The sequence below is a fragment of the Oryctolagus cuniculus genome, chromosome 1, assembly GCF_964237555.1.
Source record: "Oryctolagus cuniculus chromosome 1, mOryCun1.1, whole genome shotgun sequence".
Taxonomy (NCBI): Eukaryota; Metazoa; Chordata; class Mammalia; order Lagomorpha; family Leporidae; genus Oryctolagus; species Oryctolagus cuniculus.
This window is the reverse complement of record NC_091432.1, coordinates 205,163,783-205,183,684: the sequence shown is the minus strand read 5'-3', so window position 1 is coordinate 205,183,684 and position 19,902 is coordinate 205,163,783. Positions and strand designations below refer to the sequence as shown.

General features: G+C 43.7%; 1 protein-coding gene across 1 annotated transcript in view; it reads left to right on the top strand.

The window, feature by feature from the left end:
- The window catches only part of LOC100350133 (bile acid-CoA:amino acid N-acyltransferase), a 29,189-nt gene extending 17,789 nt beyond the window's left edge, over window positions 1-11,400 (top strand). Inside the window, exons 3-4 of the mRNA XM_008260135.4 lie at window positions 6,350-6,552; window positions 8,766-11,400. Of these exons, the coding sequence (XP_008258357.2) occupies window positions 6,350-6,552; window positions 8,766-9,359 (797 nt within the window). The 3' untranslated portion in view covers window positions 9,360-11,400. The remainder of the gene's footprint in view (window positions 1-6,349; window positions 6,553-8,765) is intronic.
- Window positions 11,401-19,902: the final 8,502 nt, after the last annotated feature.

Below are 19,902 nucleotides of genomic sequence, written 5' to 3'. Positions count from 1 at the left end.
CTGCTCCTGAATTATCTTCAGGAGGGACTCCAAAGCATTTCCCTGTAGTTGGGTAGTGCTTGGAATCAGTGCTCCAGTCACAGCGCTAGCTACCATGGCTGCTGACACTGCTATAGCGACAATAGCTGCTGTTACTCCAAAGTCTCTTTTTTTATGCATCAGTTTTATTGGTATAGTCAAATCAGACCTATTTACTGGTACATATGTGAAGGGAGTTGCCTTTACCACCATATATGGAGCCAAGAATGTTATCATTCTCTCTTCCCATTCCAAGTCCCTTATATAGCAACTGAGCTCCTTTTTAGAATCTAATGGGTGTGTGCATTTAGCATACAATACCTCCCCTTCTGTTCTGCATGTCCAACCTCCTGGGTCTTCCCTTACTGGAGTTTTTACAAAATGTTTGTGAAACATTTCATATCCTGCCTGCCAAAAACAATGTGTTGAGTGATTATTACTTGGAGGTCTGCATCTAATATATCTATGCTCTAAGCCATTTTTACAAATAAAAGACAGGAAACTCATCTTGAATTGTTGACCATTATATTTTATATGTTCATATACATGCTAGTCCCTATGGGCTCACATCCTGACTTTGGTACGTTTTCACAAGTAAAGTAAAGGGCACATTATTAATATCAGGCTATTGGTGGGTTTTCTACTAAGCCTAACGCTTGTTCTTCTGTTTTTACACTTGGCAATATAATTAAGATGATGTTTGTCATTATCAATCCATAAGCTCTAAGCATAGGTAGTTCAAATCTTTCCCACAATCTCATTAAGTTACCTAATACTTTAAATCTTTAAGTGCTTGCTTACCTTCAATTAAATTACCTTTACCTGAGTCCCATCTCTTTAATTCTTCTTTCACCTGTTGTAGATGTGCTTGTTGTTGGGCTGCTAATTCATCTTGTTGGTCCTCGGGCAATCCCTCAAAAGGGTTTACAAATGGTGGATTTTCTTCCTCACTTAATTGTTTAAGTGCATACTGTTCATAGAGGTCTTTTGCTTCTCTTCCTTTAATGTACATTTCTCCATTTGCTGCTGCTGTTGCCATTTCTGGAATTCTTTAGTCCTAGCTCTGGAATATGAAATCCCTAATTCTTTCTGTAAAAAGCACAATTGACAGTGGTATCTACATTTCTTACAAACACATGAGTTAGGATAATTGCAATTGATATTCCATTACTACCTAATTGGAAATTCCCAAATCCTGAGGTCCTGGGGCTGGAACCATCCTAACATGTCTTTGGGGAAGTTAATAATCCCCTTTTCAAGTGTGTCGATCACTACTGCTCCTTCTCCTTTCCAAAAGACGGTAGTGAGCCCTTTCCAGTCTTTACTGTTTGGTAATATATAGAAGCAAGAGTTTTTTGTCTTTAAATTTCTGGAGTTGGAGCGTTTGCTGTAGTTCTTGCCATCTCTGATGGATATATCTTTCAGTAGGAGTATAGCCCCCTATTCCTCCCCTTTTCTTTTGATTAAGGGCAATAAGAGCCAATTGTAGCCATGCTTCAATGGTTTGAATTACATCAGCAAATTTATCCATTTCTTGTTTTAAGGATTGATTAGCTCTTTCAACCATTCCCTGTGACTGTGGATTATAGGGTGTGTCTGTGGTATGATCAATATTTAAATATTGGCACAGTCCTGTGAACCTTTCTGCTGTGAAGTTAGGGCCATTATCTGTATGGAGTGCTTGGATATGAAATAGGTTCTGCAGTTCTAATATTCCCCATACTGTTTCCTGAGCAGTTTCCTTAGGAATTAGCTTAGCCCATAGAAGGCCAGTAGATGTCTCAATGGCTACCGGAATTAGCCGGGCCTCATAGTGGGTCACATCCATTTGCCACAGTCCTGGCCCTGTTCTACTAATATGAGGAGTAGTTCCTCCTTTATGCACACACTTGGGGCAGTTCTTTATTATTTGTTCTGCTACAATTTTTGGTAAGCTGAATTGTTGTCTCAAGTATGACACATCACTATGCCATTTTGCATGATAGTCCGTGGCTGTCTCAATATGTTCTAGAAAAAAGATGTTTGGTGCCTTACTTATGTCATGGAGGACAGGCATTAAAGTTAACTGAGCTATCAGTTGTCCTGTTTTTACATATACTATTTTTTGGGATAGGTAGCATGGCTCTTTTTTTCTAATTCTTGATTACTTCCCTCACTCTCCTTAACTAGTTTAACTCCATCTGATCTCCAAAAGCCATATCTTCCTTGCCCCTGTTTGCTTCCTGCATCAACATACTAAGTAGGTCCTGGCACAGGATGACAATGAAGACTGCTTAGCACTCTTCTAAGCATTAAAGGTGCATGGATACATTCAATCTGTGGTACCCAACACAAGTAGGGGTCTTCATGAATCATAACGTCTAAATCCTATATACAGGTTCTTGCCCTATTTGTATAATAAATTCTTGTCTAATTTTATGTAAACATTTTAGGGCTCTAGTTAGAGGAGATGCTGCTGATACCTTTGGAAATCCCTGTCTACCTACCCAAAAGATATCAGATCCTTGGTGCACTTTATAATTTATGGTGTTACCTCCCATCATAATGGTACAGTAAACTTCCTTGCTGGGGTCCCAGTAGCTTAAAGGTTTGTGTTCCTGTAATAGCCTCCTTATAGTCCATAACTACTGTCTTGCTTCGGGGTCCATTCCCTGATGCTATTTGACTCCTGGTTTCACTTCATCATGAGAGTGAAAGGTTTTGTCTTAATTCCAGGAACAGCTTGGGTCATCCAATTAAGGAGTCCTACTAACTTTTGTAGTTCATTTAGGGTGGGCTTCTCTGGAAGTTCTGGCAACTCTAGTTTTTGCAATGTCCATTTATTCGGGTGTAGTAATTACCCCATCCATGAATAAGGATATTGTTCTTGTAATTTCCCATTCAGGGTCTTGAATCCCTTTTCTAGAAGCATTTTTCTAAGTTTTTCTATGATCAGTTTGTGTTGTTTTGGAGAATGATTGGACCCAATATATATATCATCTATATATTGATAAAGATCTACCTCTGGGTGTTGTCTCCAGGGCTCTAGTATGTCCCTTAGTGTACTTTGGTAAATCAAGGGACTTAATACAAAACCTTGTGGGAGGCAATTCCAAACATACCTATGGCCTGGACCTTGATTATTTTTTTTTTTTAATTTTTTTTTTTGACAGGCAGAATGGACAGTGAGAGAGAGAGACAGAGAGAAAAGTCTTCCTTTGCCATTGGTTCACCCTCCAATGGCCGCTGCGGTCGGCGTGCTGCGGCCTGCGCACCACGCTGATCCGATGGCAGGAGCCAGGAGCCAGGTGCTTTTTCTGGTCTCCCATGGGGTGCAGGGCCCAAGCACTTGGGCCATCCTCCACTGCACTCCCTGGCCACAGCAGAGAGCTGGCCTGGAAGAGGGGCAACTGGGACAGAATCCGGTGCCCCGACCGGGACTAGAACCCGGTGTGCCGGCGCCGCTAGGCGGAGGATTAGCCTAGTGAGCCGCGGCGCCGGCCTATGGACCTTGATTATTAACCTCTGGGATGGTAAAGGCAGTGTACTGCCTGAAGTCCTTATCCAGAGGGATGGTAAAATAAACATCCCCTATGTCCAAAACAGTAACCTGGTTTCTTCTTTGTAATCCTCCGTGGTGTGGGATACCTAACTGAATTTCTCTTCCCTTGTCTACTAACTTATTAAGTTCTCTAAAGTCTATTAACATTTGCCATTTACCTGATTTTTTCCTTATCACAAATATTGGGGTGTTCTAGGGATTATCTGGGTCTGCTGGAGATATCTTCCCTTCCTCTAGTAGTCTTTTTGTTATTTCCTTAATTCCTTCTAATTTTTCTTTGGTTAAAGGCCATTGGGGGAATCAAGGGACCTTTATTAGGATCTTTCATTTTTATCTTTATTGGGGGTAATTTGGATAGAGTTGTGCCATAATTAGGGCTACCCCTAACTTTGTTAAGATATCCCTTCTGAATATATTGATGGGAATATCTGGGGATATTAGAATGGATGTCTTTGTTTTCCTTCCTTTTTTGTCTTTCAGTGTAACCTATGATATCTTTTGTAATTTAGAGCACCCTCCCACCCCCTCTATATTTTGCCATCCTTTTGTTATCCCTTCTTTTATTCCTTTAGCCTCTTGTTCCCTTATTATAGTTAAATGGGCCCCTGTGTCTAACAGCCCTATTATATCTTTCCCCCCAAGGTTTACCTTTAAGGTAAGTCTTTGTTTTAATTCTATTTTGGTAGTTTCAGGTAGATCCCTGTCGAAGGGGCTTCTACCTGTGTTTCCCCCAGGGGCAGGGCAGATGGTGGGATAGATGACTGTATATTCTGGGCAGACGCCATCATGGTCCAGGGGGCATTGCCCCCCACTTTCCCATTTTTTGGCTGTCTACATACTTTTGCCATATGTCCTGTTCTCCCACAATTATAGCATTTTAGTGGAGTTTTTTCTCCACTCCTACAATTTCTTGCCATATGCCGCTTTTTTCCACACCTGTAACAATTTCCCTGAAAACTTCTTGACCCTTGCTGTCTATCTCCAGCCTTTAAGGCTTCTGCCAGCATGGCCATCTTACAGGAGGTGGATCCAAATTCTCTACAGGCATACATTTTTTCTTCTAATGAATCTCCTGTCTTAAATTTCTAAGCAACTTTTTACATTCTTCATTAGCATTTTGGATGCTCATGGTGTCCTTTAAATATGTTCTCAAATCCTCTGTAGATGTTTCCATATCAATCTGAGTAAATGATCGATTAATAAACTCAGGGTAGGGTTTTTTGGGCCCTTGTCTGATGCTGACTGCCTTAGGAGCCCCACTGATAGTTCTCTAGCAATCTTGAAGCACTTCAAGAACCCATGTTCTATAGAGGGTTCTGGCATCAGCGAATCTAGGGCCAGCTGCTTCTTCTGGTGATAATCCAATTCCCCTAATCTGATCTGCTGTTGGCGGCATTGGTCCAGCCGCTTCGTCTGGGGGAAGGGGATGCATGTCACCCCATGCTATCACCTTCTCCTTTATCTTGTCTATGACTAGCTGTTTCTCTGCTGCAAAGCCAGGAGTTACATTCAGTAGTACGTTGATGTCTACTGATGTAAAGTTTATTGAAATTACCCCAAAGTAAGTGATGGTAGCTGAGTGCGTGAGACCATGTTCCTGCATTTGTTTAAGCCAAGCAGCTATTAGTCCAGGTCCCACAGGCTCATATTCTTGTCTACCACATCTTAACATTATTGCATAAGCTGACTGTTCTTTTGCTTTTTCTTCCTTAGTTAACTTCCTAGGAATAACCTGAGGTTTTTGCCTACATTCTGTTATGGAGTCATAGAGCTTACAGGCATCTCCTGTATTTTTTGGATTTAATCCCTTGCCGCAACAAATTATCACCTTAAGGGTATCTACTGCACATTTATAATCTTTCCCTGTTGTGGTGCCTTCTCCTCTTTGTAGAAATTCCTCCAGGAGGATTTCTACCTCTTCCAAGGTCTGCAGATCTTGGAGGTCCTATCCTGTACAATCTGCTGCCAGCTTACAAGCCCATGGTACATTTCCTGGTGAGTAGCACTTCACTTTCTTACCTCTTGGTGCCTGGCCTGGAAGGACCTTCACCTTCTCTATACTCTCTAGTGCCTGTCTATATTCTTTTGACTGGGACGTCCCTACCATCGTGGTCTCTTTCAACCACCACTACTCACCCTTTTGACCATTCCTCAAGGGCTTGTCTCCTCACCATCTGACTTCAGGTCCCTGTTCGGGCACCAGCTATCAGGATCTCCCCCTCCGGGAACTGGCCAGGTTGCCACGAAGGAAGAGTTGAGGAGACTGAGGAAGGTCAAGCTAAACTCACTTAATTGGTACTCTAGGTGACTAGGAGGAGAGATCGCTAAAGCCAAATCCTGCGGGCACTAGCCGCTATGGACCAGGAGCTTCTCTCTGTGGGCACAAGGCACTACGGACCAGGGAGAGAGGCTGAGCAACCTCTGGTTTACAGCGTCTGAGGGGCCCCTTATATACAGTTTCTAGAGGCTAGCCCCACCCACACACTGATCTCCCAGTGTCCGTGTTCATGACAATGATAGTTTGTGGTTTGTGGTTAGGCCGTCTAGTTAGGCCGTCCCTTTTCAAATCTTATGAGCTAGCGTGGTTACTTTTCTACTGTGCAGTTACTTTCTTTCAAAAGGTGCTACAGTTACTTTCTCTGAGAATGGTTTCCTAACAGTTGGGGATTCTGTTTGAAAATGTTTACATTACTTCCAAACTCTGAGGTGCACTTCTGCTTTGTGTTCCCTATTTTCATTCTTTTCCTTCTCTTCCCTTCATGCACTATTCTGTTTTGTCCTCTTTCACAGGAGAGGGCCGTTTCCCAGGAGTGATTGACATGTATGGCACTAGCGGTGGGCTGCTTGAGTTCCGAGCCAGTCTCCTGGCCAGTCGTGGATTTGCCTCCTTGGCTTTGGCTCACTGTGGCTTTGAAGACCTGCCACCCCAGCCAGACAAAGTAGACTTGGAGTATTTTGAGGAAGCTGCCAACTTCCTCCTGAAGCATCCTAAGGTAATATTTACTTTTCAGTAGGTTTCAGTCCCCCTGTTAAAGTAACTACCATAGTCTGTGATTTGCTTTACCTTCCAAGTGTGATTCTCCCTCAAGGAACTTGAGATTCTGTTACATACCCAAATCATTCTCATGACTTTTTTCTCATCCCATGTCCTGTGCCCAGAAAGATGCAAGGCTGGTCTGTCATTATATCAAAAAGCCTTGGCTTTGAATTGAGAAACCCTTTGAAATAGGTTGTGTTTCTGGCTCCATCCCATCTGCCTGAGGGAATTTTGGACAGGTTAGACCTTCTCTCCTGCATTTCTTCCTGTTATATAATGGTGTACTGATAACACTTCATGATGTTATTGTGAGAATTGAAGGGGATAATACATGTAAAGTATGTATCACAATACCAGGCAAGTCCCAGTACTCAAGAAAGGTTAATTATTATTATTATATTGATTTATCATGGTGCTTAACCAATCTGTATTTACTTGAAGATTATGTCTGAATCCATGTCTTCCAAATAGGTGAGAGAGACCCAAGTATTTGAACCATCATAGCTGCTTCGCAGAGTCTGTGTTAGCAGGAAGGTGGAATTAGGAGTGGATTCAAATCCAGGCACTCCAATATAGGATGTGGGCATGCCCACATTTCAAGTGGTGCCTGAACCACTAGTTACAATGCCCACCCCCAAAAGACTGTTTTTGTTTTTGTATTTTTTTTTTTGGACAGGCAGAATTAGACAGTGAGAAAGAGAGAGACAGAGTGAAAGGTCATCCTTTCCTTGGTTCACCCCAAAAATGGCCGCTACGGCCAGTGCGCTGCAGTCAGCATGCTGTGCTGATCCGAAGCCAGGAGCCGGGTACTTCCTGCTGGTTGCCCATGTGGGTGCAGGGCCCAAGGACTTGGGCCATCCTCCACTGTCTTCCTGGTCCACAGCAGAGAGCTGGACTGGAAGAGGAGCAACTGGGACAGAATCCGGCATCCCAACTGGGACAGGAACCCGGGATGCCGGCACTGGAGGCAGAGGATTAGCCTAATGAGCCGCAGTGCAGGCCTTTTCTTTAAAAAAAAATATATATATATATATATATATACACACACACACACACATACACATATTTGTTTGAAAGGCAGAGTTACAGAGAGGCAGAGGTGGAGGCAAACAGAGAGGTCTCCCATCCGCTGGTTCACTCCCCAGATGACTGCAGTGTCTAGAGCTGGACCATTCTGAAGCCAGAGAGCTTCTTCCAGGTCTTCCTCATGGGTCCAAGGACTTGGGCCAAATACTATTGCTTTCCCAGACCATAGCAGAGAGCTGGATCAGCAGTGCAGTAGCCAGGACTAGAACTGTTGCTCTTATGGAATGCTGGCACTGCAACTGGAGGCTTTACCTGCTACACCACAGCATCAGCTCCCAGATGACTGTTTTTGATATGTGTAATGCAATTGTCCCTTTTTTTTTTAAATAAAAGAGATTTATTTATTTGAAAAGCAGAGTTAGAGAGAGAGAGAAACAGAGAGTAAGGGAGAAAGGGAGAGAGAAATCTTCCATCCACTGGTTCAACCACAAGTGGCCACAAAGGCTGGAGCTGGGCCAGTCTGAAGCCAGGACAAGGAGTCAGGAGCTTCTTCCAGGTCTCCCACATGGGTAATGTGGCCCAAGGACTTGGGCCATCTTCTTCTGCTTTACCAGGAACATTATCAGGGAGATGGATTGGAAGTGGAGCAGCTGGGATTTGAACCAGCACCCCATGAGATGCCAGAATCTTAAGTGGTGGCTTTATCTGCTATACAACAATGACAGCCCCAGTGAAATTGTCATTGAGATTTTTTGCTTGTTTGAGATTGTGGAAGGGCCGGCGTTGTGGTGCAGTGGGTTAAAGCCCTGGCCTGAAGCACCAGCATTTCTAGTCTCGGCTGCTCCTCTTCCGATCTAGGTCTCTGCTATGGCCTGGGATAAAGTAAGAGATGGCCCAAGTCCTTGGGCCCCTGCACTCATGTGGGAGACCCAGAAGAAGCTCCTGGCTCCTGGCTTCGGATTGGCACAGCTCTGGCCATTATGGCCATCTGGGGAGTGAACCAGCAGATGGGAGACCTCTCTCTCTGTCTCTCGATCTCTCTGTAACTCTGTCTTTCAAATAAATAAAATAAATCTTAAAAAAAGAGAGTGTGGAATTCTTCTGAATAAGAATAGAATAACATCTCTTTTCTATTTTTTTCAGGTCCTTGGCCCAGGCATTGGGATAGTCTCTGTGTGCAGAGGAGCAGAGATTGGACTCTCCATGGCTATTCATCTAAAGCAAGTCACAGCCACTGTACTTATCAATGGGCCCAACTTTATTTTTAGTATTCCACATGTATATCGTGGTCAGATCCTTAAGCCCAGACCATGCTCTGTACAATCAATATCCATCAATGCCTTCGGTTTTGTAGAGTTTTATAGTATTTTCGATGAAAGTGGGCCTGAGACTAGTCAGTCTTGTCTTCCCATCGAAAAGGCCAGGGGACCTTTCCTCTTTATTGTAGGAGAAGATGATAAGAATGTCAATGGCAAAGTATTTGCTAAGCAAGCTACAGAACAGCTGAAGAGACATGGGAAAAACAACTGGACCCTGCTGTCCTACCCTGGGGCAGGCCACGTGATAGAGCCTCCCTATTCCCCACTGTGCTGTGTCTCAGGGATTGCCAATGTATGTTCAGCTATACACTGGGGAGGAGAGGTGGTCCCACATGCAGCTGCACAGGAACATTCTTGGAAGGAGATCCAGAAATTTCTCAGGAAGCACCTCACGCCAGTGATACCCAGTCAAATCTGAGAAGAGAAGGTTTTCAGGGATACATGTATAAATCTCCTTATTAGAAACTTCTCTCAATTTTAACAGAGGAATGTCTTTTATCTGTTATTGTAAGAAGGAAGACAAAAGGAATGGGCATAGAAATGTCCTGAATTTTGGAAGGGAAATATGTTTTCACCTCACCAAGCATCAGACACTGAGTCATACAGTTGTAGCTATGAACCTGGAGCTCTAGCAGCCCTAAAATATCATAAAGCAATTCTCAATCATAGTGATTCTCAATCATAGTGATTCTCAATCATAGCAATTCTCAATCATAGTAATTCTCAATGATAGCAGTTCTCAAGGGGAAACAGTGAATCACAGAATTTTCTGGGTTATACAATGGACATGAAGAGAATCAGATACTGACATTTGTCGTTTTCCTAAAACTCAGATATACGTAGACCTCTCATCTCTCTTTGAAATTATGCTTGCAGCTCATGATTACCTCATTGTTCTTGGAAAACTAGAACTGCATTGCCAGTATTTTAGGGCAATATGAAAGCTTTACAGATGTAAGATCACTGAATCAGCTACAAACAATAATTCAGCAGGAGCCATGTGTGTGTGTCTAAACATGTCCATTTTGGCACTTCCAGCAATGAGCATGGAGCAATCTGAGAAGCACACGATTGCAGTTTGGGAAGCAGCCACGATAATGTGAATGGTGTCCTTCTAGGATAGAGGCTTGCACACTTTTTCTATTAAGGACTAGGTAGTAAATATTTTTGACTTCACAGTCTACAAGGTTCCTTTCACTAAATTTTATTTATGGACACCAAAATGTACATTTCATATAATGTTTACATGTCACAATATTGTAATTTTGTTTTTATTTTTTTCTCTAAGCATTTCCAAATATAGAAGCTATTCCTAGCCCACTGGCAGCACAACAATAGACTCCAATTTCTGTTTGGCTCTCGGTTGCATAATCTGATGGACCTGAGTATCCAGCTGTGGGGAGCCATTGCACGGCGCCCTAAAGATGGCGCCAGCTCCTTTCCCCCGGAAGGACTGGCGAGAAACAAACATCTCCTAATAAGGAGATGGCTGAGCTCCCTTCCGGCTTCCGCATTGCTGTACCAATCAATGCTTGCCACTTGGCTGCTTTTGATTGGTGCGCTGATGGCTATAAGAGGGAGGGGAGAGGAAAGGAGGCGGTAGTAGAAGTTTGAAAGAGGTTCCTGAATAAACTGCTGGAAGAAGAGTTCGGGTCGTGTCTTCCTTGCTGGTCGAGGGACGCGACAACTGGTGGCCCGTACAGGGAACATCTCGAATGCGAACTCAGAACTTCCTGCAGTCAGGGCAGCGCTGGTAAGTCCCCCAGGAAAATAAGGTGGGGATCCGCGATAAGAGCGGGCAGTCCTGCGATAATAGCAGGAGGGTAGTTCTGCGATTAAAGCAGAGGAAGTTCTGTGACAAAAGCAGAAGGAGCTCTGACCCATGGCCAGGGAAAGAGCGCAATTTTTGACGATGGGTAATTCACAGTCCCATCAAATTTTTCTGGCGCTGAATGCGCTGCTTCGGGAAAATGGTTTGAAACTTAAGCCTAGTACGTTGCATAGGTTTTTACGTAACTGCGATACCATTGCACCCTGGTATGGGGTTTCGGGAAGCCTTACTATCCCTTCATGGGACAAACTAGGCAGGGATTTGGATTTTGCATTTGAACAGGGTAATCTTGAAGGGGGAGTGAGACCAATATGGAAGTTAGTGCGAGCATGCCTCGAGGATGAGCAGTGTAGTGAAGCTATTCTGAGCGGTCAAGCTGCCTTGGAGGAGCTTCAGGAAGAGCGCTCCGAGAGAGCTGCCAGTGAAAAAGGGAAAACTTTGAAGGAGAGTCGGAAAAGAACTAGGAAAAAACTGTACCCCAATCTTTCCGAGTTGCGCAGCCCCTCCTTAGTAAGTAGTTCTAGTGCAGAAAGTAGCTCAGAAAGCAGCAGTGAGTCTGAAGAGTGTGGCGATAACAAAGAGTCTGATATAAAGCAAGTACGGGAATTAAATCGGCAAATGAGGAAGTTGCAATTAAAAGGAAAAAAGGAACTTAAGCATGGTACTTTCCAGGGGAACTTAGGGGAGGAGCCTGAAGCCTCTCCTCCTCAGTATGAGCCTCTATCCGCGCAAGAAAGAGGGCGGACTTTCTGTCCGGGAGTCTGGAAACAGGTTGGTGCGGAGTTGTTAAGTGCCTATCCTGTCTTCCAAGATCCGCAAGGGCAGAGGTACGAGGAACCCCTCGACATAAAGATAATCAAATCACTAGCGGAGTCAGTAAGAGCCTATGGCATCAGCAGCTCTTTCACGCTGGCTCAAGTAGAAAATCTTCAAAGATACTGCATGACTCCAAATGACTGGAGCGGGTTGGCTCGTGCCACATTGTCACCAGGACAATACTTAGACTTCAGAGCTTTCCTGATTGACTTTGCCAATGAACAAGCGGCAGAAAATGCAGCGGCAGGAAATCAGCATTGGGACAGAGATATGCTGCTAGGCATAGGGAGATTCGCTAACCAGTAGACAGGTTACCCACATGCAGTGTAGGAACAAGTTAACAAGATAGCCATCAAGGCTTGGAAGTCTATACCCAACAGAGGAGAGGTAAGTGGGAATTTGACAAAGATTACACAGGGACCCACCGAACCGTTTTCAGACTTTGCAGCGCACATGGTGGAAGCTGCGGGTAGGATTTTTGGAGATCCAGATCGCACCATGCCGCTGATAGAACAGTTGGTTTTTGAGCAGTGCACTAAGGAATGCAGAGCCGCTATAACACCATGGAAGAGCAAAGGGCTTCAGGTATGGATAAAACAATGCAGGGAAATAGGAGGGCCGCTATCCAACACTGGCCTCGCTGCAGCAGTCCTTCAAATCACGAAGGGCAATAGGGGATCAGGGAATGCTGGAGCATGTTTCAGCTGTGGAAAAATGGGACATATGAAGCGGCAATGTCCGCAAAGGGGAAGAGGCAAAGAACAAAGACAGGAAGGACCAGGAATTTGTCCAAAATGCAGGAAGGGAAAGCACTGGGCCAACGAATGTCGCTCGGTAAAGGACATTGATGGCAATGTCCTTGCTTCTGGCAATGGTGGGGCGCGTCCAAAAAACGGGCAGCGGGGCCCTCGTCCCCAGGGCCCGCAAATATATGGGGCATTCGAGAATCAGCATCAGGGCCCCCATCAGGACCAGCAGCAGGGGAGGCAAAGTTAGTGGCCCAGCTTCAGACATCCCAGAGGCCACGGAGAGCCACTGCAGGCTCCGCAGGCCTGGACCTCTGTGCCACCGCCAGACTCATACTGACACCAAAAATGGGAGTGCAAGCCATTGAGTCAGACTTTCAGGGACCCCTAGAGGAAGGGACAGTGGGATTGTTGTTGGGACATTCATCCTCTACCTTGAAAGGTCTCATAATTCATCCAGGAGTCATAGATTCGGATTATACTGGCATGGTGAAAATCATGGTTGAGTCCCCTAGAGGTATAACAGCTATTAATCCAGGAGATAGGATTGCACAACTTGTAATCCTTCCTAGCAAGCATTTGCAGTTCAGTGCATCAAAGAAACAACGAGGAAGTGAAGGCTTTGGATCCACAGGCGTAGATTGTACCTTCTTGTCTTTAGAACTAGACCAGAGACCAACCTTAAAGATAAAAATAAATGGAAAGGACATTCTTGGCCTACTAGACACAGGTGCAGACCGTAGTATCATCGCCTCCAAGGATTGGCCTCCAAAGTGGCCTAAGCAGGCATCCTCACAATCCCTTCGGGGACTGGGATATTCAGAAACTCCTGAGATGAGCGCAGTAATGCTGTGCTGGGAGGATGCAGAGGGACATTCAGGCACGGTGCAACCTTATGTTTTGGATTTACCTATCTCTTTGTGGGGCCGAGACCTTTTGAAAGACATGAACTATAAATTAAGTAATGAATACTCCCGTGTTTCTCAAAAATTGATGAAGGATATGGGACACCATCCGAATTATGGAATAGGAAAATCCTTACAAGGAAGAAATGAGCCCACTGAAGTAGTGCAGAGGCCTCCTCGCCAAGGGCTGGGTTTTTCATAGGGGCCGCTGAGGAAGGTATTCCCATTACTTGGAAGCACGAGGACCCAGTGTGGGTTCCTCAGTGGCCTCTGTCCTCAGACAAATTGGTCGCAGCGCAGCAATTGATTCAAGAACAATTGAATTTAGGACACATTAGACCCTCTGTATCGCCTTGGAATACTCCTATTTTTGTAATAAAAAAGAAATCAGGGAAGTGGCGGTTGCTACATGACTTGAGAGCTATTAATATGCAGATGCAGGTCATGGGGCCTGTGCAACGTGGGCTGCCTCTTCTATCTACACTTCCACAGGGATGGCCCATAATAATAATAGATATTAAAGACTGTTTCTTCTCCATACCCCTACATACAAAGGATTGTGAAAGGTTTGCCTTTACCTTGCCGGCGTGCAATCATGAGCAGCCTGACCAGAGGTATGAATGGGTTGTGCTTCCGCAGGGCATGGCTAACAGCCCCACAATGTGTCAGCTATTCGTGGGTCAAGCGATTGGGCCTTTACATAAGAGATTTTCTTCCTTAAAATGCATCCATTACATGGATGACATCCTCTTAGCAGCAAAAGATGAATTCGTATTAGATGATGGCTTTGCATATTTGATTCAGTTGTTAGAAAGTAAGAAGTTATTTATTGCCCCTGAAAAGGTTCAAAAAGGAAGCATTGCAACTTATCTGGGATCCCGCATAACTAGTACTCAAATTGTTCCTCAAAAGGTGGAATTGCGCAAAGATAGTTTAAAGACTTTAAATGATTTTCAGAGATTATTAGGAGATATAAATTGGGTTAGGGGTTATTTGAATCTTCCCAATTATGAACTTAAGCCACTTTATGTCATTTTGCGTGGTGATTCGGCATTGGACTCACCGCGGTGCTTAACTCCGGAGGCCAGGGAAGCCCTAGAGAAGGTAGAAAAGAAATTACAGGAGGCATTCTTATGCAGAATGAATGAAAATCTGCCATTGTCATTATGCATTCTCCCAACGCTTAACCAACCTACAGGGCTAGTATGGCAGGAAGGTCCACTTTTGTGGATACATCCAAGGAGCTCTCCAGCCAAGTCTATTGAGTATTATCCGGCAGCGGTGGCAAAGCTAGCACTGGAGGGTTTGCAACAATGTTTACAATATTTTGGAAAATTGCCGTGTGAAGTGATTGTTCCTTATGATGCCAAACAAGTCAACGTCCTATGTGCTCTTTTAGATGATTGGGCAGTGTTTCGCTGTGGGTTCCCAGGCTTTATAGACAATCATTTACCGAAAAGTCCATTGTTACAATTCTTTAAAGAACATCCGGTAGTATTTCCAAAAATTACAGCCGCTGAGCCATTACTAGGTGCTCCAAATATATTTACGGATGGGTCAAAAACAGGCTGTGGGGTTTATATGGTAGAGGGTAATGACCCGGTATTTCATCAGTTTCAGCCAGGCTCACCTCAAGTTGTGGAGTTAAAAATAGTTATTGAGGTCCTTAAGCAGTGCTCTTTTGCCTTTAATTTGTTGTCAGATTCCTTATATGTGGTGAACGCATTGAAGATATTGGAAACCGCAGGGCCGATTAAACCTTCTAGCCCAATTGCATCCCTATTACATATAGCCCAGCAGTTGCTTTGGTCACGGAAAAATCCCTTTTTTGCTCAGCATATTAGAGCCCACACAGGCATGCCTGGTCCTTTATGTGAAGGCAATGCGCGAGTAGACCTGTGTACTAGACAGGAATTCATCTTTTTTACTACTTCTGCAGAGGCTGCTAAAGCTTTCCATCAATCTTTTCATGTCAACGCGCGCGCTTTGCAGCAGAAATTTCATCTTTCCCGCGCAGATGCCAGACAGATTGTACTTGATTGCGCTGACTGTGCTGTTACTCGTGCGCAACCTAGTGTTGGCGTAAACCCTAGAGGGTTACTGCCTGGGAGAGTATGGCAGATGGATGTGACCCATGTATCGGAATTTGGGAAATTGAAATATGTTCATGTCTCAGTGGACACGTGCTCAGGCATTATGTATGCCTCTCCCCTCAGTGGTGAATCTACACGTCAGGTGATTGCTCATTGTCTGGATGCATGGGCCGCGTGGGGGAAACCCCAGGTGCTAAAAACTGATAATGGCCCGGCCTATACATCTCAAACCTTTACCACCTATTGCCAAAAATGGAGGTTCAACTTGTCCATGGATTGCCATACAATCCTCAGGGCCAGGGCATAATTGAACGAGCACACCGCACACTGAAAGAATATCTTTTAAAACAAAAAGGGGGAGTTGGCTATAGCCGCACCCCAAGAGAGAGAATTGCCTTAGTCTTATTTACAATTAATTTTTTAAATTTGGATGTGCATGGGCACTCAGCCGCGGACAGGCATCAGCAACAAGGAAACCCAAGTAGAGGGTTGGTAAAATGGAAAGATCTCTTGATGGGCCAGTGGCGTGGCCCTGATCCCATGCTGGCATGGGCATGAGGTGCTGTTTGTGTTTTTCCACAGGATCAACATGACCTGGTGTGGGTTCTGGAGCGAGCGGTCAGGCGGGTCTGCCACGAGGAGAATCCTGCTGTTGCTTTTGATACTTCTGCCTCAAATGCAGCGGACACTGGTGGAGCAGAGATGGGGGATTCTATCAGTATTCCCAAAGCCGATGCCGAATTGGTCCGCGGAATTTGACTACACCTTGGAGCAACTGCGCCTTGCCATGGTCACCATCAACTCCACGCGTGTGGATGTCTCCTTCGCATCTGGATTGTCATCCTGGATCCGCACAGCTGTCTCCAGCCTGAAGGAGTGGGCGGGACTTGGAGCTTTGATGGGGTTGCTGTTACTTGTTGTGTTATTTTGCCTGTGGTGTTTGTGCAGGATGAGGACAGCTCATCGGCGGGAATTGGCCATGATAGCTCAAGCCTTTTATGCCCTTGAGGCTGGACAATCGCCGCAAGCATGGCTGGCCTTCCTTGAATGCTAGGCATGGGTGCAGGGTGCGAGGCAAAGCACTGCAGAGAGAACGAGCCATTACGTTCTCTGGAAGGCAAGTCTGTCTGCATGTGGGTTGGCATCCCAGATCCCACCCCCGCGAAAAGGATGCTGTTCCAGGTGGATGCCTGGCAGTGGGGGACAGACCCCTACCTTCTCCTGTAATCCTTAGATGCCTGGTTCTAAAACAAAAAGGGGGAACTGTGGGGAGCCATTGCATGGCGCCCTAAAGATGGCGCCGGCTCCTTTCCCCCAGAAGGACTGGCGAGAAACAAACATCTCCTAATAAGGAGATGGCTGAGCTCCCTTCCGGCTTCCGCATTGCTGTACCAATCAATGCTTGCCACTTGGCTGCTTTTGATTGGTGCGCTGATGGCTATAAGAGGGAGGGGAGAGGAAAGGAGGCGGTAGTAGAAGTTTGAAAGAGGTTCCTGAATAAACTGCTGGAAGAAGAGTTCGGGTCGTGTCTTCCTTGCTGGTCGAGGGACGCGACATCCAGCAATTTAAAAGACCTTGTCCAAGGTCAAATTTGAAGTGTCTTTTCTAATGGGCAAGTCATAGCCCAAATATTCCTGAACTATTGAATCGCAGTCAATGAATAATCAAGGTGAAGATGAACCAGTAGACATGTATTTTAGATCATTTGTAGACAGGATCAGAAGCCAGTGAGGATTTAGAGTAGTGGAAGTAACAGAAAGACTCTTCACTTGTATCTGCCTAAACCCTCTCCTTCTGCTTTCTGATACTCTGTCTGTTTAAAGTAGAGATATACTGTGTGGTTGAAATGGAATTAATAGCCTTCCTCCTCTCTTCTAGAACTGATCACATTTCACATACAGTCTTGGTCAATTAGAACACCTCACTAGAATGATTATGTAATTGGATGACTAATACCTCTTGTACAATGTTATGTAATAGTTGTCATTGTGAGTATCATTTTCTTTTCTCCTTTTGTGGGCTTTAGAAAGAATGTCTCTGACTGTGAGGTGTGATGTCAGTGTGTGACCTGTTATATATCCTGCAATATATAATTTATGGAAGTTTTTTAAAACCGTGAATGTCTGAGGATTTTTCCTAGTACTCTTTTGGGATCACTAGAAATGTTTCTATCGCCTGTCTCTGAATATCTATTAAAAAAAATGAGTTTTATAGTCAATAATTTTTGCATTTGTGGAATAAAAATCATTATGATGTATTGTTAATTAACGTTAATAAATGTGATTGAACTGTCATTTTTTGTGTGATTTATTTTGGTAAGGTATGAATTCTAATGTTGCTCTTGTTTCATTGGAAGAATTAAGAAGTTTTTCTTCTTTCCTAAAATAGTTTACTTAGAATAGAAACTTTTCTCTTTTAAAGTCTAGTAGCACTATCCTGAATATTTTATTATTCAGAGTAAATACATTAAGGAAATCAGGATTTTCATTGATATTAGTATACCTTATATATGGTACAGTAGATATTTTCTATCAAAGCCAGTGTTTTTTGGCATTTTAAAATATATCAGGAAAATTCAAAGAGTAAAAGTTACACTACAAGGGATCTTTAAAAAGTTGATAGACATGCATATTGTGAAAAAAACCACATGGATTTCATATATTTTGCACCAAAGTTAACTTTTATTTTGTTGTTATTAAAAATGTTCTTTCCTGATTTATTTGAGAGTCAGAGAGGTAGAGAGAGAGAGAGACAGAGAGTGAGAATTTCCACCTGCTGATTCCCTCCACAAATGTCTGCAGTGTCCTTGGCTGTGCCAGTCCCAAGCTGGGAGCTGAGAATTTAATCCAAGTCTTCCATGTCAATGGTAGGGACCCAATTACTTCAATTACTGGAATACTCACTCCTGCTCCCCAGGATCTACATTAGAAGTAAATTGAAATCAGGATCCAGAGGTGAGTATCAAACCTAAGTATTATAATTCAGGATGTGGGCATCAAAGCCAGTGCCTTGACCACTAACCTAAATGCCTGCTCATTTTTTAAATGAAATTTTGAAGTACCCTTGTATATAAAAAGAGCTAAAAAAAATACTCTTTAATTCTGGAACGTTAATGTTGCCTAGGTTAAAAAACAAATGGAGGCCTGCACTGTGGCGTACCAGATAAAGCCACTGCCTGCAGTGCTGGCTTTCCACATGGGTGCTGATTTGTGACCCGGCTGCTCCACTTCTGATCCAGCTCTCTGCTATGACCTAGGCAGCAGTGGAAGATGGCCCAAGTGCTTGTGCCCCTGAACCACGTGGGAGACCCAGAAGCTTGTGGCTCCTGGCTTTGGATCGTCCAGCTCTGGCTGTTGCAGCCATTTGGGGAGTGAAGAAGCAGATAGAAGACCTCTCTCTCTCTCTGTCTCTACCAATCTGTAACTCTGCCTTTCAAATAAATAAATAATAATAAAAAGTAGACTACAAATGAATTCTGTATTTCTTGTTGGTTAACATTACATGTACGAAACTTTATAGAGGATTCTGACCTTTTTATTATGATAAAGTAGACACATGAAACATATATTTTGAGATCGTTTTTGTAACTGAAAAGCAGGAAAGAATTTTTTTCTAGCTTTGTTTTGCCACCTTTAATTTGTGATTTATTTTAGGTTTATCCAAAAATATCAATAAAATCAAGAGATTGATGCACACTTGAGGTACTGTTCAGAAGAAACAGAGATTCCCCACTCAAAGTGGACATTCATTACATTGATTACCTCAAAGTTCTGTTCCTTAATCCTTGATATTTGACCCAAGTCTAATCATCAAATCCTTTTACTGAAAAAAAGCAAATGTTTGCATTTGCTTGTCAGATTTCAATTTCACATATATGTAAATGACAAAATACATTGATCCAAACTGTTCCTAATGATTTGGAATAGAGACTTAACATGAAATTCAAGTGCTCTCTGCCATGTAGTCCTTTTTGTATTTCCTAGAGGCTCATCTCTTTCTTCTAGAATCAAGGGTCAAGGTTATAATGCCTCTTGGATTTCAGGCATCTTGGGGTTAGGTATACATAGAATCATATAGAGCAAATGCTCCCTAAATTCTTTCTTAAATGCCACAATGTCATATTTTAGTTTTTGTTTTAAGAAATCTGAGGTATTTTAAAGAAAATAGAAAAATTGTCTTCTACATTAATGACATGTTTATGGTCTGACGCTCCTCATTTCTTCCTAAATATTTGAATGTCCTCTGCTGTCCTTTCCCTTCATCCTGAAATACTTCATCAGTTCTGTTGGCAGGAAGTCCTCGGTTTACTTTCATCTGAGATGTTTTTATTTTGTTTTTATGTATAGATGATGTTTTCGCTGGAGGTGGAATTCTAGGTTGAAACTACTTTCAAAGACACAGCTCTAACTGTCTTGTTACCCATGTTTCTGACAAAAGTTACCAATACCATGTGGTTGCTGGTTTGTGTCCCAGCTGCTCCTGATCCAACTCCTGGCTAATGCCCCTGGGAGGGCAGCGGGAGTGGGCCAAGTGGGAAACCCAGATGAGCTCCTGGCTTCGGCTTCCAGGC